Raw genomic sequence first — 21,902 nt, 5'->3', positions numbered from 1 at the left:
TGTGAAAATAGAGAACAGAATGTTAGAAGGGCACCTTGATTTCTTATTATCATGTTTAGTGTATATCTAGCATATTAACCAGAGTTTCCAAAGTAATATCCTCCCGTTATTAGTCCTGAGACGAATTTATATTTCTCTATGATGACATGCCAAAGCTTCTAAGTGAGGTCCACGTTATAATGTCGGTGGAGAAAGATAGGAGAGCAATGTTGCTGATCCTCTTTCTTGTTGATGCCTTCGGTAGCTGATACAGGTTTATTGATGTAATATTAACTGTTCATTCATTCTCGTTTAAAATAATTAATAATTATATTTTATGAAGCAAGAAATTATATTTTTTAATTATTTTCCAATGAATTTTCATAATTAAAATACAATATTTGACCGAGCGAAGTGAGGTCTAAGATTCAAGTCAAAGGTTTGGCATTTCTCTTAATGTTCAAATGTTTATATGTTGTGCATTTACGGCGAAACACGGTGATAGATTTTCATGAAATTTGACAGGTATTTTTTTAATTGCGCGTCGACGTATATACAAGGTTTTTGGAAATTTTTCATTTCAAGGATAATATAAAAGGGAAAAGGAGCCTCCTTCATACTCCACTATTAGAATAAAAATCAGACTATAGAATCATTCATCATAAATCAGCTGACAAGTGATTACACATATGTGTGGAGAAGCCAGTCTATTGCTGTATTTCCATAAGGACTATAGTTTCAATCAGGCATTTGTGGATGAGAATACTTCGTGAGGTCTACTGTTCACAGAGCTACGTGTTTGTTAATCAATTATTATTTCTACATTGTTAAAAGATGATCTGGCAACAGAGCAAAACGAGAAAGAGATAGCGCTATCCGCTTTGTAAAATGATAGACTACGATAGCAATACCATTGCTAATCAATCACTGCCATCACATAACGTGAACCTCACTATGGTAGGGTCATTAGTTGCCTAGTGAATGACCTCAGCAGGAAAGTTCAATGAACAATTTTTATTTCAAAATTCGACGAAAGTTGAGAGACCTGATGTCCGCGCAAAGATAGATTGTGACGTGATGGAAGACGACTATAAATATACAGATGTGAGTTGAATACGAACAGGACGTCCAAGCATTTTCGAACATCTCCCAGAATAGATGCTGGAGGAGACAGACATTCAGTCGAAATAGGCCTAGGCCTACAGATTCACTCTTTCGAGTCGAAACCAAACGATATTACACGCTACTTTGATTCGCTTGTGTCTTAATTCACCGAACTCACAAAGGCACTCACAAACTGTCTTGAATAGTTTTATTTTGAATCCTTGAATAACAAACCTCAATAGTTTTATTGAAACACACACGCATCAACACTTATATTATAGGGCTAGTTTCACACTCATTCGGTTCGTTTTGTTTTCGGTTCGTTTTCGGCAAATTCCGATAAGTGTAAAACGGTAATTCGGTACTGGATAGCAACCGCATAGCACCGAATGCCCCCTCGACACGAATAGGTTCCATCATATTCGAATTCGTTGCTAGGGAAACAGGAAAAAACAAAGTCTTGTACACACGCTTGCCTTTTTTGTTTTTATTTTAACCTGATATCGTGATTATCTGTTCAAAATTTCCCAAGTCAAAATCATATGGTTCTTTCATTTCTGTTAGTTCACAGGAACATTTTTTTCTCAATAAATGGTTTGCTAAAAATATGGAAGATATAAATTGAAACTCAGAGAGAATTTTTATTTCTATTTTTTATTTCTTTTCACGAATATTACATGATTTCATCAATGGAGAGAAGAGATGAAGTTTATATACCGTGTGTCAAAACAAGGAACAAATTTCCAATTAAAAAATAATCTCTCTGAACATCCAAAATTAACAAAATCAAAAAGAAACTATTCAAATAATTCACAATTTTTAATTAACTTGAAACTTTTGTTGTTCAAGAAATAACATCTCACAATTTAACACCAGCTGTTATATTTAAATATACCAGCATGAACTGTGAAAATCCAAACACAGCTGTGTTTGAGAAGAAAATACCTAATTAGAACCGTACGAATTGACACCTGATAAGTATGAAAGCCCCATTCGTTTTCAGTAACGAACCGAACCGAACCGAACCGAAAACGAACCGAACCCAATGAAATCGAATGCGTGAAGCTAACCTAAGAAGCACATACATACAAAAGCATTCACTCTCATTTTTGGGGCTACTGGAAGTATTGAAAAACAGTAGAATATGACAATATTCAACCCTTACATCCAATCACAAGGGGACTAGTTTCAACTCTTCAAGTGAAATTTTCGAATAAATGAAAATAGAAATCCAAGTACCCTTTTCAAAATTATCTAGTCAGAACATCTTTATATTTATGTTGCTTTATTTATTTATTTATTCAATCATTCAGAATTATACAACTTATAGAAAAGTACCACAGGCTAACTTACGCCCAAAACGGTTCCAATTCTAATTTATACAACAGTCCAAATGTATCAAGGTTATGTGTGTCACTTCAAAATTATTCGATTACACACTTAATTTACAATCCATACACACAGAAATATTTTTAAATTAAAAAATACTTCTAAATTGAATTAAATTAATTGAACATAATTAGAAAATTCCAAACTATGTAAAAACTATAAAATTTTTAGGCTGAAGAGACAAACTTATTTATCACTATCGTATTTGATAAAACTTTTAAGTGAAAAAACACTCACATTTTTCGATGTGGCGACGTCCGTTTCGTGCTGGTATTGCACATTTTCAAGCCAAACAGATGAAAATGTGCAATACCAGCACGAAACGGACGTCCCCACATCGAAAAATGTGAGTGTTTTTCCCTTAAAAGTTTTATTCAATACGATAGTAATCACAAGTCAAGCCAAACAGATGAAAATGTGCAATACCAGCACGAAACGGACGTTCCCACTCGAAAAATGTGAGTGTTTTTCCCTTAAAAGTTTTATTCAATACGATAGTAATCACAAGTCAAGCCAAACAGATGAAAATGTGCAATACCAGCACGAAACGGACGTCGCCACATCGTTAAATGTGAGTGTTTTTCTATTGAATGAAAAAGACTAATGTGAGATTAGAAAAAGACTAATCTTATTCAAGATATGAATAATTACCACAATATCAACTTCTCAACTACACAAAAAGTGAGTGTTTTTCCCTTAAAAGTTTTATTAAATACGATAGTAATCAATTTAATAGTGGAAACAATATGGATAACCAACAACGAACCTATTTATATTCAATTGTAGCTCTAAAGACAAAAATACAATTTCTAAGTGTATATTGAAATGGCTCTTAAAGAGTAGAAAGTAGTCGTATTGTGACAAACTATAAACCACTTTATATTATTCTATCGTGTTTCAATACTGAAGCACACTTTTTATAAGGAAATTACAGAATCACAAGAAAACGATATAAGAAAAGACGAACGCATGTGACTGAAAAACTTGACCGTTTAAGAATCATTCATCATGTTTGTGTCAGCCCTTAGGAATCATCAATAAATCATTGTCCTGTCTAAAACAGTGATTGAGAGGAAGATGCTCACTCCATTGAGCAGAATGCTTCTACTTCAGTATTTCTTCCACTGATACAGCGTTATAGTTTCATCGATTATTTCCTTCAATATGTTTCCAAGCTCTGGAACTGTATATAGCCTTTTATTTCTGTATTTAGTTGATGAAGAGATTCAGTTAAATGCTAATAGGAGAAAACGATTTGCAAGATATGTCTGCCTGTCATTATAGACGAATGATATTTGCTTAGTAGAGTTCTCCCAACAGTGGCCTTCCTTCAAGGACTTCAAGCTATCACAAATCTGAGTACTTATATTTGTTGATCGATTTATATTCAAGAATCCATCTATCGTACTCAGCATTCCAAAACTGGAATCAAAATGGAAAACTCTGGAATTGTCAACGGCTTGCCAGCAAATGTGAGCGCAGTCAAAAACCTTGAGAAGAAAGGGGAAGGAGATTCAATTACAGTGTGAAAATATTAGCGGCTCTGTAGTAAACAAAACAGAGAAAGAAAATTAAGTCGAGTCCATGAAAAACTTTGAATGACAAGCGGTCCAATTTTCCTTCTATTCACGGAATAAGTGTGCGGGGATTTTTACAACACCAGTCTCTCTGAGAAAAATAGAAGGGTAAATAAGGGAATGAAAAGGAAAAAGAGGAAGAGAGAACACTGAGAATGAAGAGAGAGAAGGGGAAAACCGGCTTCAAGGATAGGGAGGACGGAATTAAGCATAAAAAGTAATGGGTCGTTTCTGAGATTGTGGAAATCCATGTAAATTGAAAAATTATTCATGTTGTACCGAATACATATAGAGTGAACTTCAGTGAATCAATGGTATTGTCATGGAACAATTCAATGTTATAATGAGAAAATCGGATGATTATGCTGTTCTCATGTAAATTTATCAATTCATCAATAATTAATCCGATGAAAAACATGATATCATAGGCGCCATCTGAATTCCACAGCATAGTTATGAATATACTCTAGTTCTATATAGTACTACAGTTCATTGGAACTGTTACTGTTTTATTTTAAGTGTTAAAAATCTTACTCATTCCCAAGGATGCAATTATTTGACAAATCACCTATCAAATGGGAGTATTCCCAATATTATGATGTAATGTGATGAAAAATAATAAATAAATACACTGTAGAGCCTTGTTAACTGGGACCCTGCTAGCTCGGAAGTCCGAATAATCGATTTTTGGGGAATTTTAAACTTTTCTAAGTGTGATTTTTACCACAAATACTTTAAATCAATCAATGATGCTTTATTATCATAGAAAACGAAGTGTTGTAACTAACGTCAAAGGGAGAAAAATTGAATAAAAACAGCCAAAACAATTGATAAAACAAACTGGAAAATAGCAATAATAAACAGTCATTCATAGTTTATTTTTATGTATTTATTGTAGAGTATGGCATAGAATGTAATTTAGCATAGGGAAGAGATAGTATAAGAAGATATCCAATATATCCAAGATAGGGCGACCTTGTTCCAAATATCACTGTTAACTGAATAAGGTGAAAGTCCTAGTAGTTTTTTTGTGAAGCTATGTGACGCTGGTAGTCTCTCATAGGCCTCTTTCACACGATAGGAGATGTGCAACTTGAACACTGAACAGTGTTCTCGTTTTTTTGTCGAAGTACATTGAGTCAAATCGTGTCTTTCACATGGTGACTCCTATCCAGGAACCTCCTTTTGTCACGTCTTTTCCCCTCGAGGCAAGCAGAGGCAAGATCTAACAACTACGCCGCCGTTTCCACAAAGTATGACTCATCACTTTTTTCTCAAAGTCTAACTTCCTTAAAAATATAGATAGAAGATTTCTGATTTCGGATTTGGATTCAGCGACCCCAAATTCTTTAAAGCGTAAGTCCCGTTTTCGAAAATATCCGAAAACAAGGAAGTTATGGCTGTTTTTAATAAAGCTTTCTATTATCATATAATTATACGGTAAAAACGAACAGGTACTGTACTATACAGTACGTAAGTACTCTAGCTATTATAATACAACTTACACTGTATTCGTGTAGGAAATTTGGTAGGTTATTTATCTTGATTTCTGGAAATACCCCAAAATAAGGGAGTAAGATAACTTTGAAAAACCAAAGTTTTCCTGCCGATTGAAGAAACATTAAAAATTAGTCTACAAGACATATTATGTCTTAGAATAAAAACGTGTAACAAATATCAGATCACTATTCAAGCTATCAAGCTTTTCATAAATTTCATAAGTTTGTGTCGACGGTATATGACATAAAAGGCAAATGCTCGCGCTTTTGGTCCATAGTTCTACGACTGAGGAATGAGGATTTAGGTCAGCAACTAAAATCGACAAGCCATGATTGTCAATCTTACTCATGATATGAAGCTTTGCACTATGATACATGGTTTTCATTCCGTATCATTCTTTAATAAAAATAAAACAAGATTCCGGTTTCAAAAGCATCAAAGTCGCCAGGCTGGTCTGAGCTATTCATGACTTTTTTTCAGTATGCATTATCAACTCAGCAGTTCTAATACACAGACATCACTACTTGGAATGCCATGACATTTTCCATTCTTTCAATTCCTATTATTACCATAGATCGATTCAGATCAGCACAATGTTTATACTGTATGTTCATAATAGATTTTTCTGATTGTAAAAAGAAATAGTCAATAATTGCTGGGAATTAAAGTGATATTCAACGATTTGAACCTGATAAATTGGATTGTTGAATGACAATTGAAATTCAGTGAATTTTACTGTACAACATTCCTTTTCCTCCTATTGTATTGGGTGATGAGTGGAGTTGATTTATGATTTCATATTTGGATTCATCTTTTCATAGTTCAATATTTTTTTGGAAAACTAGAACTTTTAAAAATTAAAAATGTTTATGTATAAACTTCTCAGGTGTTCAAAAACTTCTTAAAACCTTTGCCTGTCCCTTTGTGAGGCAGGAGTATTATTATCTTAGTATGTACTATATAATCATATGATAATGGAAAGCTATATTAAAAACAGCTATAACTCCCTTTGTTTTTGGGTATTTTTGAAAATGGGACTTACGCTTTAAAGAATTTGGGGTCCCTGAATCCAAATCCGAAATCAGAAATCTTCTATCTATATTTTTAAGGAAGTTAGACTTTGAGAAAAAGTGATGAGTCATCCTTTGAGCAAACGTCGGCGCGTAGTTGTTAGATCTTGCCTCTGCTTGCCTCGAGGGGAAAAGACGTGACAAAACGAGGTTCCTGGATAGGAGTCACCATGTGAAAGACACGATTTGACTCAATGTACTTCGACAAAAAAACGAGAACACTGTTCAGTGTTCAAGTTGCACGTCTCCTATCGTGTGAAAGAGGCCTATGGCCAGTTTCACACGGCAGAGACCTCGCTCCTGGAATATCATATTACGGAAGATCATATTTCATATTTTGCAGCTCTCCTGTACTATCACATGGGGATCTTACGAATAAGCCGACAGATCTAACAACTACGCCGCCGTTTGCTCAAACCTATGACTCATCACTTTTTCTCAAAGTCTAACTTCCTTAAAAATATAGATAGAAGATTTCTGATTTCGGATTTGGATTCAGCGACCCCAAATTCTTTAAAGCGCAAGTCCCGTTTTCGAAAATATCCGAAAACAAGGAAGTTATGGCTGTTTTTAATAAAGCTTTCTATTATCATATAATTATACGGTAAAAACGAACAGGTACTGTACTATACAGTACGTAAGTACTGTAGCTATTATAATACAACTTACACTGTATTCGTGTAGGAAATTTGGTAGGTTATTTATCTTGATTTCTGAAAATACCCCAAAATAAGGGAGTAAGATAACTTTGAAAAACCAAAGTTTTCCTGCCAATTGAAGAAACATTAAAAATTAGTCTAAGGCATATTATGTCTTAGAATAAAACGTGTAACAAATATCAGATCACTGGAGAATTCAAGCTATCAAGCTTTTCATAAATTTATTTGTCTCCTCATGGCAGAAGGTTTGCGCCCAACGTTTCACTTAAACATTCTATGATTAAATTGTGATAGAGAACATTATCGTATTGATCTTCTAAATCCAGTTACATGTACATAGATTTCGTAAAATTGATTTTTTACCGTTCCTATGAATTCTAAGAATTCTATGAATTGTTTATACCGGTTCATCACAGGCCAGGCTGGTCTGAGCTATTCATGACTTTTTTCACTATGCATTATCAACTCAGCAGTTCTAATACACAGACATCAATACTTGGAATGCCATGACATTTTCTATTCTTTCAATTCCTATTATTACCATAGATCGATTCAGATCAGCACAATGTTTATTCTGTATGTTCATAATAGATTTTTCTGATTGTAAAAAGAAATAGTCAATAATTGCTGGGAATTTAAAGTGATATTCAATGATTTGAACCTGATAAATTGGATTGTTGAATGACAATTGAAATTCAGTGAATTTTACTGTACAACATTCCTTTTCCTCCTATTTTATTGGGTGATGAGTGGAGATGATTTATGATTTCATATTTGGATTCATCTTTTCATAGTTCAATATTTTTTGGAAAACTAGAACTTTTAAAAATTAAAAATGTTTATGTATAAACTTCTCAGGTGTTCAAAAACTTCTTAAAACCTTTGCCTGTCCCTTTGTAAGGCAGGAGTATTATTTATCTTAGTACGTACTATATAATCATATGATAATGGAAAGCTATATTAAAAACAGCTATAACTCCCTTGTTTTCGGGTATTTTTGAAAATGGGACTTACGCTTTAAAGAATTTGGGGTCGCTGAATCCAAATCCGAAATCAGAAATCTTCTATCTATATTTTTAAGGAAGTTAGACTTTGAGAAAAAGTGATGAGTCATAACTTTGAGCAAACGGCGGCGTAGTTGTTAGATCTGTCGGCTTATTCGTAAGATCCCCATGTGAAAGTACAGGAGAGCTGCAAAATATGAAATATGATCTTCAGTAATATGATATTCCAGGAGCGAGGTCTCTGCCGTGTGAAACTGGCCATACTGTACCGGTTCCACACTCTCATCCGGCCAAAACAATAATAATTGACTGTAGTCAACAGTAATCGGCCTGAGTTAACAAGAAATCGGCTTGAAATTTGAAACATAACATAGATATACCATGGGATATCTTTTTAAGCTATCTTTTATCTATTTTTGTGATACGTTCATTTCGTTCATACGTTCATTTTTTGAATGTTTTCCTCATTCATATCGGGATTCTCAATAATTCGGGCCGGCTGTGTTCGGATTATTGAGGCTACTCTCTTTAACACTTTCCTCTCTTTCCAGCAACAGGTATCTGTCACTGCTAATACTCTCATGCCCAGTATACAAGCTTTACAAATGTGCACAAATGTGTTATCGAAAGTAGGCTAACTATTGCTATAGAAATCATTATCTATTTTAGTGCAATCGTTGTTAACCGTACCTGATTTGACCATGTTCAAAAGTGTCGACCGAGCTTGGTGAAGCTGCTCTTAAGCTCTATTCTCCAAATACAGCAAAAAATTCCACTTCTTAACTTTATTTTTGCATATAGATATTACAAGCTCAAACCAACCCAAACTAATAACAAATCCAAAGTATCCATCTGAAGAGAATTTTCGTAAATTCATTAATTCGAAAATTTGTTACTGGGGCATAGTAAACAGTTGGCAATGAGATAATTCTCGCCGTTGATTTAGATAACAACCCAGTAACCTAATTCAACAAAATATTCAAGTCAAATTTGAACACGCTTTTTGTCTCGCTTCTTTCTCACCATACTCACACTATCTCTCTCACCCTCACTCTTTTCCTCTCTTACAATCTCAATCTTTCTATTCATTTTTTGTTTTCCTATCTCTAGTTCTTCCTCACGATCACAATCTTTCTTTCTCTCTCTCTCTCTTCATAGCTCTTTAGCTCTTTCTTACAATCTAAATCTTTCTCACTCTTCCTCTCTCTCTCCCTACCTCTTCAGTTCTTTCTTACAATCTCAATCTTTCTCTCTTTTTCTAACTGTTTAGTTCTCTGTTCTTCAGTAATTCATGAACTCACACCTACATGCACACAAGCTAGAACGAATAAGCGTTTAAAGTTAGTTTAAACGGAGTCGAAGAAACATCTATAACAGATTTGAATCTATTTCCGTCTCAATGGGCAGGCAACGCCTTGAGCCGTATATTGGGTCTGCTCAGCATCCCATAGCGCACGATCATCTAAAGAGAAATAATGTTTGTCTAACTGTTATTGGAAGACGATTTTCCACTACATTTTTGCGCTCGAACAACAATCTATTTGTGTTTTTCAAACTCATTTGGTTCAGTATTGAGGAATCTAGTGGACTAGATAAGAGGAAGCTGGAGGAAGAATAAAAAACTGAAGTTTTTTAGATGACATTTTGTTAGGCTGAAGTATTCATAGATACTATTGCAACTATTTGGAACAGTTAAAAACAATTTAGTCAAAGATACAAAACTATCATACTATCATAGATAGAAAACAATTCTTGCATCATAGAGCTGGAGGAAGAATAAAAAAACTGAAGTTTTTTACATGGAATTGTGCTAGGCCAGAGTATTCATGGATATTGGGAACATATAGAAAATAATTCTGTCAAAGATAAAAACAATCACAGATAGAAAAAATTTCTGTATCAAAGAGGATGAGAAGTAAAACTTTTTCTATAGATATGAGCTCCATTGGAAGTTTACTTCTAGATTTGCAAATATTAGTCACAGTAAACAGTGGAACTATAATTCCCATAAGTTCCAATGGTATTATTCATACCTATTTGGCCAAGCTGAGTGGGAACAGTCCAATTAGAACTCTTGAAAATTATATTTTCACTGTTATGTGTGAATCCAACTTTATCATCTTTGGTTACAAGACCGTCAATCCATGAAAAAATCTGGAAAATCCATTCACAGGCGTACAAACCATACAAAGATAGAATTTGGGATGGAATGTAATCAAATAATTCGTTGTCCAAAAATCTGGAGCAAGATAGAGAATTAGAAACATAGTGGAGCTGTAGAAATAGCATGTTAACACTCAATGCGCTTCTTGTAGATATGACAATTCTACTAAATTTATTGTGAATAAGGTCTCAATAATTCTTCTGAAATGATCAGCTATCATACAATGTATGACCTGTCATGTAATAATAATAATGATAGAACTTTATTGTCATTCTGCATAATAACAGTTATAGACATCAAATCAGCTCAGCTAGTCATACCATAGAGTAAAGATACTGTTTGAGGATTATTTGTCTCTGGTCATAGTATGTGTAAATAGATCTGCACCAAATTCTTGATGATTCTGAGTGGAATAATACCTGACTCAAAATAACCAAATACTTAAAATGATGGGATATTACATTCTAGGATTCTTCTTTTTGAGTCTAATGAACTTTTCTGATAGAATGTGTTCTATTGAACTCCAATATATACTCAATTTTAAATTGAATAGAATCATGAGTTTTCTCTCTTCTCAACAACATTTCTTGAACTATTATAATGTTATCATGGTCACACACAGTAGATAATTCATACTAATGATAATGATGATTACTCGAGACTCAATTCACTACAAATTTATTAGATTTAGAAATTTAAATACCTTGAAGGCCCTGAAAGCTACTCCACATTATCATTATACATGTTCCATTGTGATAGTATACATTACAACTATAGTAACCCCACACTAGGAAAGCTCTTTTGAAAGGGAGTGTGTTGTTTTTTCCCGATAGCAAAAACTCGTACGTTAATAGAAGCTTGAAATAAAAACAGAGTTTGGCAAAGTGCAATGCATAGCAGATGCGTGGATGTTTTCATCTTTTGATGTTGCTGAGCCATAAAATGGAAATAGAAAAGCAATCAACGCAAATTTGAGAGCACTCTATTGTAGAGAACTGTATTGTATACTGTATTCATTTGTGTAATATTATTATTTTTCTTGACATTGTTCAGTCGAGTGGAAAATAGATTGTAAATTTAGAATACAATTCGGTCACACCAATTTTCTGTTGTTTTTACTAGCATACACTCAATTGTTGAATCAGAATATCCTATTCTAGAACTCTTTTACTCATAATAGAATAATTTCCTTGCTTCCGAACTTGTATCTTTACTTGGGTTGATTTCTTCAGAGACTGATTACAAGATAAACTGATACAAGATAAAGATACTTACGCTACCATTATTATCTAAGATTTCTTGTAGTCATGGGTTTCAATGAAGAAGTTCAAGAAGTTTTGAAGAATCAAGAAGTTTTCCCCGATCCTTGCTGCTTTCTTGAAGTTTTCAAACCTGAAAATATTTACAGAATAAATCAAATCCGAGTTCGGACTTGACGATGGCCAGCATCTTATTCCTATTTAGATGAAAGAATATCATATTTTTGAGGGAAATCGTACTTCAGTTTGGAAAGATCTGATAAATTGATGCTCATAACATTTTTGAAAAGTAATTCGGATAAAGTCATAAATATATTGGATAGAAACGACTTGATATTGTGATCTAAACGGTGCAGGAGTATTGGAAGGATCCTTGAAGGAATTGGCTGATTTTAGCACGTTATATTTATATGTGTATTAATTTAACGATGTTCAACTGTTTGCTTGAATAATAATGAGTACACTGTGTTGAATGGATTAAATACCTATCTATCTATCACTGTTCAGAGCTACGAATTCATTGAAGCAATTTGATGTACCAGTTTCGGTTGTTACGCCATTATCAATCTCCAGTAAGCTGTGGAAGCTAGCTCCTTAAAAAAATTCTATTTCGAGCATGAATTTATTACTGAATAGTCGATTTAAAATTAATTTATCATTACAGAACACCGCAGCAGAATATAGGAGATTGTGAGAGAAGCGCTACGATTGGCCATCAGCTGTTCACCAATGAAGGTTGAGCTCTACTCAGGTCATTGGCCGAGGGTAGACATGCCCATATATCTCAAATATGGTCATGAGGTCATGAGAGCCGTTAACAACTTTACTTGATCTCGAAGTAGTCATAAAAGGATAATAGGATCATGAATTAGGTCTATGTTTGCCTTTTTTTCTACTCTAGCAGTAAATTAAGATAATACTGTGACAGTTATATAGGCTAGTTCTTAATAGATTAGATTGGAGTTCTTTATTCATGTACAGGTATGTTACAATATATACTAGCTTATTCACTAATTTACATTAAATGACAGTATTGCAATTATTCAACGAATTTTACAAAGTATGAAAAATTAATTAATGAGAAATTAAATGCAATTTGAATAACGATAATATAATGAAGTAATGTAATTGTCCTTTTTTCCTTTAGGGCTACTTTTGAATATGAATAATAAAGGGTACTCATATCTATATTTTATTTATTTATTATTATTTATTCATATATTTATATTTTTTACAAAGAAGCACTGATTGGGAGAGAAAAACTAAGGATACCTCTTGTACTATTTCTCTCCCAAATTTAAATAACATTTTAAAAGTCCAAAATAGGGTTTATAGGGTTTATTTATATAGTAATTTAACTTCATGAATCGGCAGGGTTTCAACAAATAATATTGTCGATTCTCTGAAAAAGATATCTATAGATTTATATCCCTTCCATCAACCCAAACATGTTCGGGATTATTAAGAATCTATATAATGAATTATATATTCGTATTGAACTTTATACAGAACATTACTTTGCTAATTAATTATTGTGAATAAATGAAATAATGTATCATGCTGGTTGTGTCACCTTAATGAAGTTATGATGGTGTAAGAGTTATCAAGTAAAATAATATCAACAAATATCATTGATATACGGTTTTATATTTTACACTATTTTCCTTCACATACAGAGAAGAAAACTGCTTCCATAAGTGATCATATTATTCACTGTAACACACATCGTTTATTCTGAACGACTTCTTAATACATGAAGACACTTTGATCACGTTAGAATTTGAACACTAAACAGTTTACGACGATGTTAGCGATTTTATCCCAGCGACGTACTTTGAAAGTATCGCAAGATCGCAAGCCTCAGTTAATTCAAGTTGAAGAGACTACACAAGTATTAAAACTCTCATTACTTCCACGTGGGGTAAGATAAGTGGAATATTCTCTCCGTGAACAAGAGAGTCTTCAACGATATTATCATAAAAAGTTCAAGGTTAGTTTGCGGTGGGGAGGTTTAAAAACTCTCCAAACTTCGCGCCATAAACGACTAAACTTGCCGTTTACTGAGTGTTCATTAATTTTGTTGGTTCAATCTCCAGGAAATTATCTGTAATCCTGGTTCTCTCTTCCATAACATTTCAAATTTCAATGTTTTCACATTTCTTACATCGTTTTTTACATTCATTCCTTACATAGTTTTCAATTGATGCACATTACGATATAATGAGTAAATCCACTCTAGTAGTTTATTATTTCATGAACAGTTTCATTGGTTCAATCTCCAAGAATTAATTTGCAATCCTGGCTCTCCCTTACATAACATTTCATTGTTTTAACATTCCTTTCATAGTTTTCAAATTATACATTACAATGTAATGGGTGAATCCACTCTAGTAGTTTATTATTCCATAAACAGTTTCATTGGAACATTGAATTATGAATTCTGTTTTGAGTCTCCAATTAGTTTGCTCATATATCTGGAAATTGGGCTCCGATCAAAAGTACAAAATACACAGAGATGGAGATTGAGAATTGGAAAAAGGACAAAAATATAATGGAATTTCAATTGAAATCAACAACTCAAATAATGAATACTCTCGATTTACTGAAATTTTCTAATTTAAATGGAGTGAGGATCTCTTTTATCACATCCTTCCCCTAGCATTTTATATTTTCATGTATATCTTTATCGAAGGATATAAATCCTGCCTTGAAGCTTATTAACATTTCACTCATGTATTTTAGCTCATAATATTTACTATTATCATCATCATCATCATCAACATTCAATTTTCCCATAAGAATGAAATTTATATTTTTGTTTGTGAACTGTGTATTGAATGGAAAATAAATTTGATTTGATTTAAATCTTCCTCCATGTATTTGATATCATAACGATACAAGTTTCACTTAGTAAGCTTTAAGCTGGGTTTTCGATTGTTCGTAAATGCCGTCGTCAACCACGACAGGGAGAGAATCTCAGATTGGATAGATTTCAATTTGTCTACATAACCTAAAATATATGTTCAATTATGTCTCAATGGGGCAGGTTGAGCTTATACTTTTTAAATGGCAATATGTTGATATTATTAGAGATGCTTAATTCTCAAATAATAGACAAATAATGAAAAGTTATTTGATCAGCTGTTTTAGCACACTTGAAATTTGGACAATATGAATGTCAACAATGCTTGCCGTCGTCGACTGCGGAAATTTACGCATAAAGGAAAACGTACCTTTAGCGGATGATGAAGTATGTGAGTGTGTTCATCTCACCCATTCGGTAGTTGAAAATTGTGATTATTTCAAGCATGTTCAAGAGTCATAGATTAACATCTTTGGGAATTCTTCGAATTCATCCTGAATTATTTTGAATCTTAATCACAGTGAATCAAAAATAATATCCTCCAATTGAGATTTGGTATCTTATATTACTATTGGGAAGATGGAAATGAATGTTACATTGCGATTGCTCAAAAAATGCTGATACTTTGATTAAATATTAATCAGGAGATAGAAATATAAGTACCCTTTATTAAAAACTTTTATTTACATCATGTTTCAACATTTAAGGGCCATATGCTATCACTACGTTGAACGAGGACTTTTTATACGCCGGACCTGCGGTAGTATATAGGAGGTCTTGGTTGAACGCAAACCCAAGTTTACTTGTAGATATGGTTGCATTTATCATAATGTCTTTCATAAGGGGTTTAAGCGGACAGCTGACATTTCACCGAGTATATGCATACGGGCCATATTGCCATTTTCAAATAAATAATAGAAGCCCTCACCAAATATGGAATATTAATTCTGAATTTTGTTCTCAGGACCAGATTCTCCCAGTCCGGTTGGATTCAGGCGGAAAGGATCGGCAAGGAGAGTGAACTCAGTTTACCAAAGAAAGTCGACTGCGTTTTTGGACGTTCCTGAGGCACCCACATCCAATCTTCAGCCTGAGGATGAGGACTCATATCGGCTACGTTCTTTCAGCTTCACATCAAAAGGTAGGACATTAAACAATACCTCACTTTCCGTTCATAATTTATTATTTTCGAACTTATAACAGAATCAAAGTTGTTGATTTGGATTTTCATATTTTACATCGACGATACTCTTGTATCTACGACCACTTCAAACCTCTCAAGTTTGAAATGAACAAATCCTTGAAAAAATCCTCAACGAATATTTTAACTGCTTTAAATTGATGGACAGTTAATCACCGTCTGCAATATATTTAAGCTGTATCCTCATATTTATCAGTACCGTGACCGGCTCAAATTCCTCCAATAAGATCTAATGAGAGTATTCACACTGACTCACACTTTGAATGGGAATAGTCCTATTAAAACTCATGGAAAGTATTTATTTTCACTGAAATAGACATAGGCTTTGATACTGATATTGGAGATCTAGTTCAAATACATGTTTGATATAATTATACTTAGGTTCTCGTGTACATCCAAGTTGTAAGTTCATTACTGTTTCCAAGCAATGCCTCTCTGTCTCTGTCATTAGTTTCTAGGTTCAAAAGCTACTAACTCTGACAACGAGATCTTCCGGTTGATTTATAAATCAGCTAGTATTAAAATCAATCAGTTCTAGTATTAAAATCAATAGTATCATTCAGTTCTGTATTAAACAGTATAGAAATCGAGACAAAAGCTTGACAAACCTAATATACAGGATCAAGGTTTAGGTCAAAATCAAGGTTAAGGTCAAGGGTCTAGGTCAAGGTCAGGGTTCTAGGTCAAGGTCAAGGTCAAGGTCAAGGTCTAGGTTGAGATATAATATAATTGAGACCAATGTCAAACTCTCCATTGCGTATTTGTCTCCCTATCCTCGTATTTGTATAATATGTTAGATTGCAACCAAATCCTATCAAAGCATATATACACACTCCGATACAACGTTAATCTAATTAGAACCAATAATTACTGTATCATGCCAGTGAATTAGTGGATTCCCTCTCCACATCTCACGCAAAGGATTTGATAATTATGATGCAATTGCGTTTGAATGGTGGAACTGGTATTGAATGAAGTGAAACTCCTATTATCCTGAACACTGGTGGAGTTCGGCTTTGAGAATTGTATTACAAAGCTCCGTCACAGCGGTGGAAATTGTGTTGAGGGTCACATAGCATTATTAATTCTCTTGCAGGTGAAACAGAATTGCAGGGTGGAAATTGGATGCTGGCAATAGAGGAGGAAAAAACTGGAGAAAGAAAAATGGATAAACATCATGGATGAAAAGTTCTTCCCATGCAGTTTTTCACATTGATCCTGGTTTCATTGTCATCACTCCATACAACTTCTTTATCAAGTGGTCCACGTTGATCATGATATCAACTCTCCAAATATCACTTTCTACGGGGATCATACTTGTCATCATGTGATATAGCACGTTGTCAAGAGTCCTTCACAATGCTTTCGATTGGAATCAATATTATTGTGCGTAGCTGTGAATATTGTTGCTGTGCCAATGAATGTGGAATGGAATGAATACCAGTGAACTATGGAGTAAATATAAATACCCGTGAAATTGGAAGTGGAGTTGAGAATGAATAACAGTGAAATGAATACCAGTGAAATATGAAGTGAATGTAAATACCACTGGAATATTGAATGAATATGAATACCCGTGAATTATGAAGTGAAGTGTAGAATGAATACCAGTGTAATATGGAGCGGAGTAAACTTGAATACCAGTGGAATATGCTTGTATCAGTCAAATATTGAGAGGGAGTTTGTTCAATTCTTTGAAGAAAAACTATTCTCAATAATTATTTGTGTTGGTTTTTTCAATAAGTAGGCATTCGTATCAATGAAATGTCTTCGATTATGATTAACATACAAATTTTTCAGGTACGTACAGACTTATGCGCCACGAACACGCGAAATTCACGCTTTCATCAGCTAATTATATTCTTATTATATCTGTATTTGTACAAAAACAGTTATTGTAAGAAACAGTTATTAGCAAGAGAAACTAGTACCTGTTTCAATTTTTTTTTAAAACGAGTACTTGGATTTATTATTTCTTGATAACCAAAAGTGGCCCTAAACAATAAGTTAAGAAACAGTTTGATGCAGATTTTATGAGCAGAGCTTCAGCTGATGAAAAGTTAAATGCGCGTGTTCGTGACGCATATGTCTGTACGAGCCTTAGCACATCTAATTCAATATTCCAGAAAGAAAAATAAAAAATTTCAGTACCGTTTTTGAATTATTTAATCACAACATGTTTCAACAATGATGCCATTTTCAAGTGATATGAAGTGAATAAATAAATACTGCTGGAAGATTCTTATTTTTGTTCATATGTTAGTGTATTCATATCATTTTATGAACTAGGACTGTAAATTTTGGATCCAAATTTGCATGATTCTATCAAAAATGGGGTTATTGACAGTGTCTTATTGGATAAAGTTTATTATTTTATCTCTGTTTAATTTTGCAGCTTCATAAATATGAAATTTTATTATGGTAATAAAAGTGGAAAACTGAATGTTAAAGAAGAATTTCATATTCACGAAGCGGCAAAATTAAACAGAGATAAAATAATAAACTTCATCCAATTACACACCAATAACCTAATTTTTGATAGAATCATGCAAATTTAGATCCAACATTTACAGTCCTAGTTCATAAAATCATATGAATACACTAACATATGATCAAAAATAAGAATCTTCCAGCAGTATTTATTTATTTACTCCATATAACTTGAAAATAGCATCATTTTTGAAACACGTTGTGATTAAATAATTCAATTCAAAGAGTACTGAGATTCTTTATTTCTCTTTCTATTCATATTACAAGTAGCCCGATACAAGATAGAGATCAATATTCCAGATATATTTCAATCGGTATGATTGATTGAAGAACTGCAGCAGAAAAAATCAACAAAAAACGTCTCTGCATAGGAAATTGAAGCTGAATAGAAAATTAGGAGCAAACCAGAAATTGATTGGTAAGGCACTCAGGTATACGAGAGTTTGAATAGGGAATGCCGTAAGAAGAAATCATTCCCCGCATGATTGAAGAGAATTTCAAAGGGTGAATCAGCATATAATATTTGGATAGCGCTCAAATGGCTTTGGTAGACGAACAAATCGATGTGAGATGAATGCAGGAATAAGTATGATTTGAGAATGTCTGAGAATACATCTCTCTCGTATTATTTTCGTAAAATCAACTTCTTCAGGGAAAGTAAACATATCGCTCGTTAGCTATGGATGAAGGCCATCGTGTCAACATCATCATGATTCATACAAGTAGATTATTCATTTTATAAGTGACTGGCCGTCAGGCTCGCTTCGCTCGTCATATCCGTCTAGCCAGGGGGCTCCGCCCCCTGGACCCCCGACTGGATCGTACCAAAATGAGATCAGCGGGCACGCTTCGCCCGCCTGCATGTAGACCTCAGCGTAACCTCTGTACCGAATTCTGGACCCCCGACTGGATTGTCCAAAAATGAGATCAGCGGGCTCGCTTCGCTCGCCTGCATGTAGACCTCAGTGGAACCTCTGTACCGAATTTGAACGTATCATATCAATTTGATCTCGAAAAACACCTGTTACTATATCGGTGTATCTTTGGCGAACAAAATTCTTCCACCTCAGCTAAACCTGTGTACTGATTTTTTTGAAATATATTCCCATCAATTATTGAAAAAGGTGAGGAAACGCAGAAAAGCTAAGAAACCGCTAATTTTGGCTAATTGGATGAATTGGTATTTAGGAGGTCCTGGATGAATTCATTTTCATCTTCTTCATTTCAATTCATTTCAATCTTCAACTTGGTGCCAACCTAACAAAGTCAACTGAACTTAATGCCAACCTGACAAAATTTTTAATTTAGTTACCAGAACAACTGTTTCGAAGAGGTACACTCTCTAGATTATAGTTCTATATCAACATATGGTATGTACATTTCAATTATAATTTTAAGATATTGAAATAAGGAATATACATGCTAAAAGACAAACTTTAAACCCTAAAAAACCACCCTTAGAGTTGAAATATCGCCAAAAGATTTCTTAGTGCGCCTCTAAAGGGCCAACTGAACATACCTACCGAATTTGAACGTTTTTGGTCCAGTAGATTTTTAGTTCTGCGAGTGAGTGAGTGAGTGAGTCAGTCAGTCAGTCAGTGAGTGAGTGCCATTTCGCTTTTATATATATATATATATAACTTGAAAATAGCATCATTTTTGAAACACGTTGTTTAAATAATTTAATAATAAACACGTTGTGATTAAATAATTCAATTCAAAGAGTACTGAGATTCTTTATTTCTCTTTCTATTCATATTACAAGTAGCCCGATACAGGATAGAGATCAATATTCCAGATATATTTCAATCGGTATGATTGATTGAAGAACTGCAGCAGAAAAAATCAACAAAAAACGTCTCTGCATAGAAAATTGAAGCTGAATAGAAAATTAGGAGCAAACCAGAAATTGATTGGTGAGGCATTCAGGTATACGAGAGTTTGAATAGGGAATGCCGTAAGAAGAAATCATTCCCCGCATGATTGAAGAGAATTTCAAAGGGTGAATCAGCATATAATATTTGGATAGCGCTCAAATGGCTTTGGTAGACGAACAAATCGATGTGAGATGAATGCAGGAATAAGTATGATTTGAGAATGTCTGAGAATACATCTCTCTCGTATTATTTTCGTAAAATCAACTTCTTCAGGGAAAGTAAACAAATCGCTCGTTAGCTATGGATGAAGGCCATCGTGTCAACATCATCATGATTTATTAGAAGTGAATTTTTCATGTTATAAGTTGTAGGCCTATATTAGAATAAATAATTATTCATAGATACGAATCTATAAATTATATGAATTAAATACACTGAAAAATAACTGTCTATAGGACTTCAGTGTAATCACGATGAGTCTTATTCTTGCTTCATTATGTACTCCAGGGAAATATTTGAATAATAAATCATGTTATGCTATTGCATAAGAGCATGATTTCTCTTTCTAGAGGTTAGTATGATTTTTCAATGTCTAGGAATATCTGAGAACAATGTAGAGTGCGGGATGCCGCTAAATCATGAACACCTCTTGAGGTGTCAACCTGTTCTTTGAGAATAAGGGTCGAAACACAAAAGGTGTTTTTCAGATGAGTCAACAGGGCAAGACAAGATAGGAAGCTCTCCGATTGGCCGATTCTCAATACACCAACTCAATCAGCTTTATGCCTTTATGCCGTGTCGACTCGTCTGGAAAAACGCCTCGTTTGTTTGACCCTTGAACGCACAATATCTCACCAAATGTCAACTATCTCATTAAATGACTATGGAAATTATATAAATGATCATTCTCAACAGTTAATATTCCATAACATAACACGCTATCAACTATTTTCTGTAGAAATCAGTGGCAAGGCAGACAATCGGTCACGCTGTTCTCCTATCTTTCTCCACTGCCATCAAAACGTGGGCCTCACTGTAGACTTTCTGAGAGCAACAGTAACTTGAAGAAAAGAAATTTTGAGAAACAGGGTCCTCCAAACAGCTGATTCGAGATCAACTGTTTAACGGATCGAAGATGAAATGAATGTAATCTTACGAAGACACGACCTTCCTAACGTCGAATTCGCAGGGAAAGCATCAGCATGATAATAATAATAATAATAATAATAATAATAATAATAATAATAATAATATAATAATAATAATAATAATAATAATAATAATAATAATAATAATAATGATGATGATGATGATGATGAAAGCATCATCAAGCAGGTAAATTTGTCCAACTATTAGTAGAAAAATCCATCTACTGTGAATGAGAACTTTCTGGCTACACGCCAAACTAAACAGTAGCCATTGTCGTCAACTGTCTCTGGCTTTTTCCATTAGTACCAAGAAATTGTGTTGACAGAATAAATAGGAGTGCTTAGTCATTTATCGCATGTACTTTCCGCTTGTTGAGTTGAAATGCTGGCAAATTTTACCACTTATTAATGATGACACGACGGCGGTTTTAGTTGGCTAACGAAAGATTTGATTATTTTGCCTGAAAAAAGTTGACATTCGGCAGAGATGGCAGAAGAGAAAGATAACAAATGAAAGAAGTTGGCTGAGGGAAGGAGATGAGGAGAATTGCTGTCATTTAAATTAGATCAAAGATGAAGTAGATTTGTAGATAGAATCTCAAGCTTATCTGTTGTCTA

General features: G+C 33.8%; 1 protein-coding gene across 1 annotated transcript in view; it reads left to right on the top strand.

Annotated features, from left to right (window-relative positions):
• LOC111055402 (GTP-binding protein REM 1) overlaps positions 1-21,902 on the top strand; it is a 257,408-nt gene that overhangs the window by 77,165 nt on the left and 158,341 nt on the right. The window contains exon 2 of the mRNA XM_039427699.1: positions 15,533-15,709. Coding sequence (XP_039283633.1) covers positions 15,533-15,709 — 177 coding nt within the window. The remainder of the gene's footprint in view (positions 1-15,532; positions 15,710-21,902) is intronic.

Source organism: Nilaparvata lugens, chromosome 5 (genome assembly GCF_014356525.2).
Source record: "Nilaparvata lugens isolate BPH chromosome 5, ASM1435652v1, whole genome shotgun sequence".
NCBI lineage: Eukaryota > Metazoa > Arthropoda > Insecta > Hemiptera > Delphacidae > Nilaparvata > Nilaparvata lugens.
The sequence above is the reverse complement of the archived record's forward strand: the minus strand, read 5'-3'. Positions and strand labels throughout refer to the sequence as shown.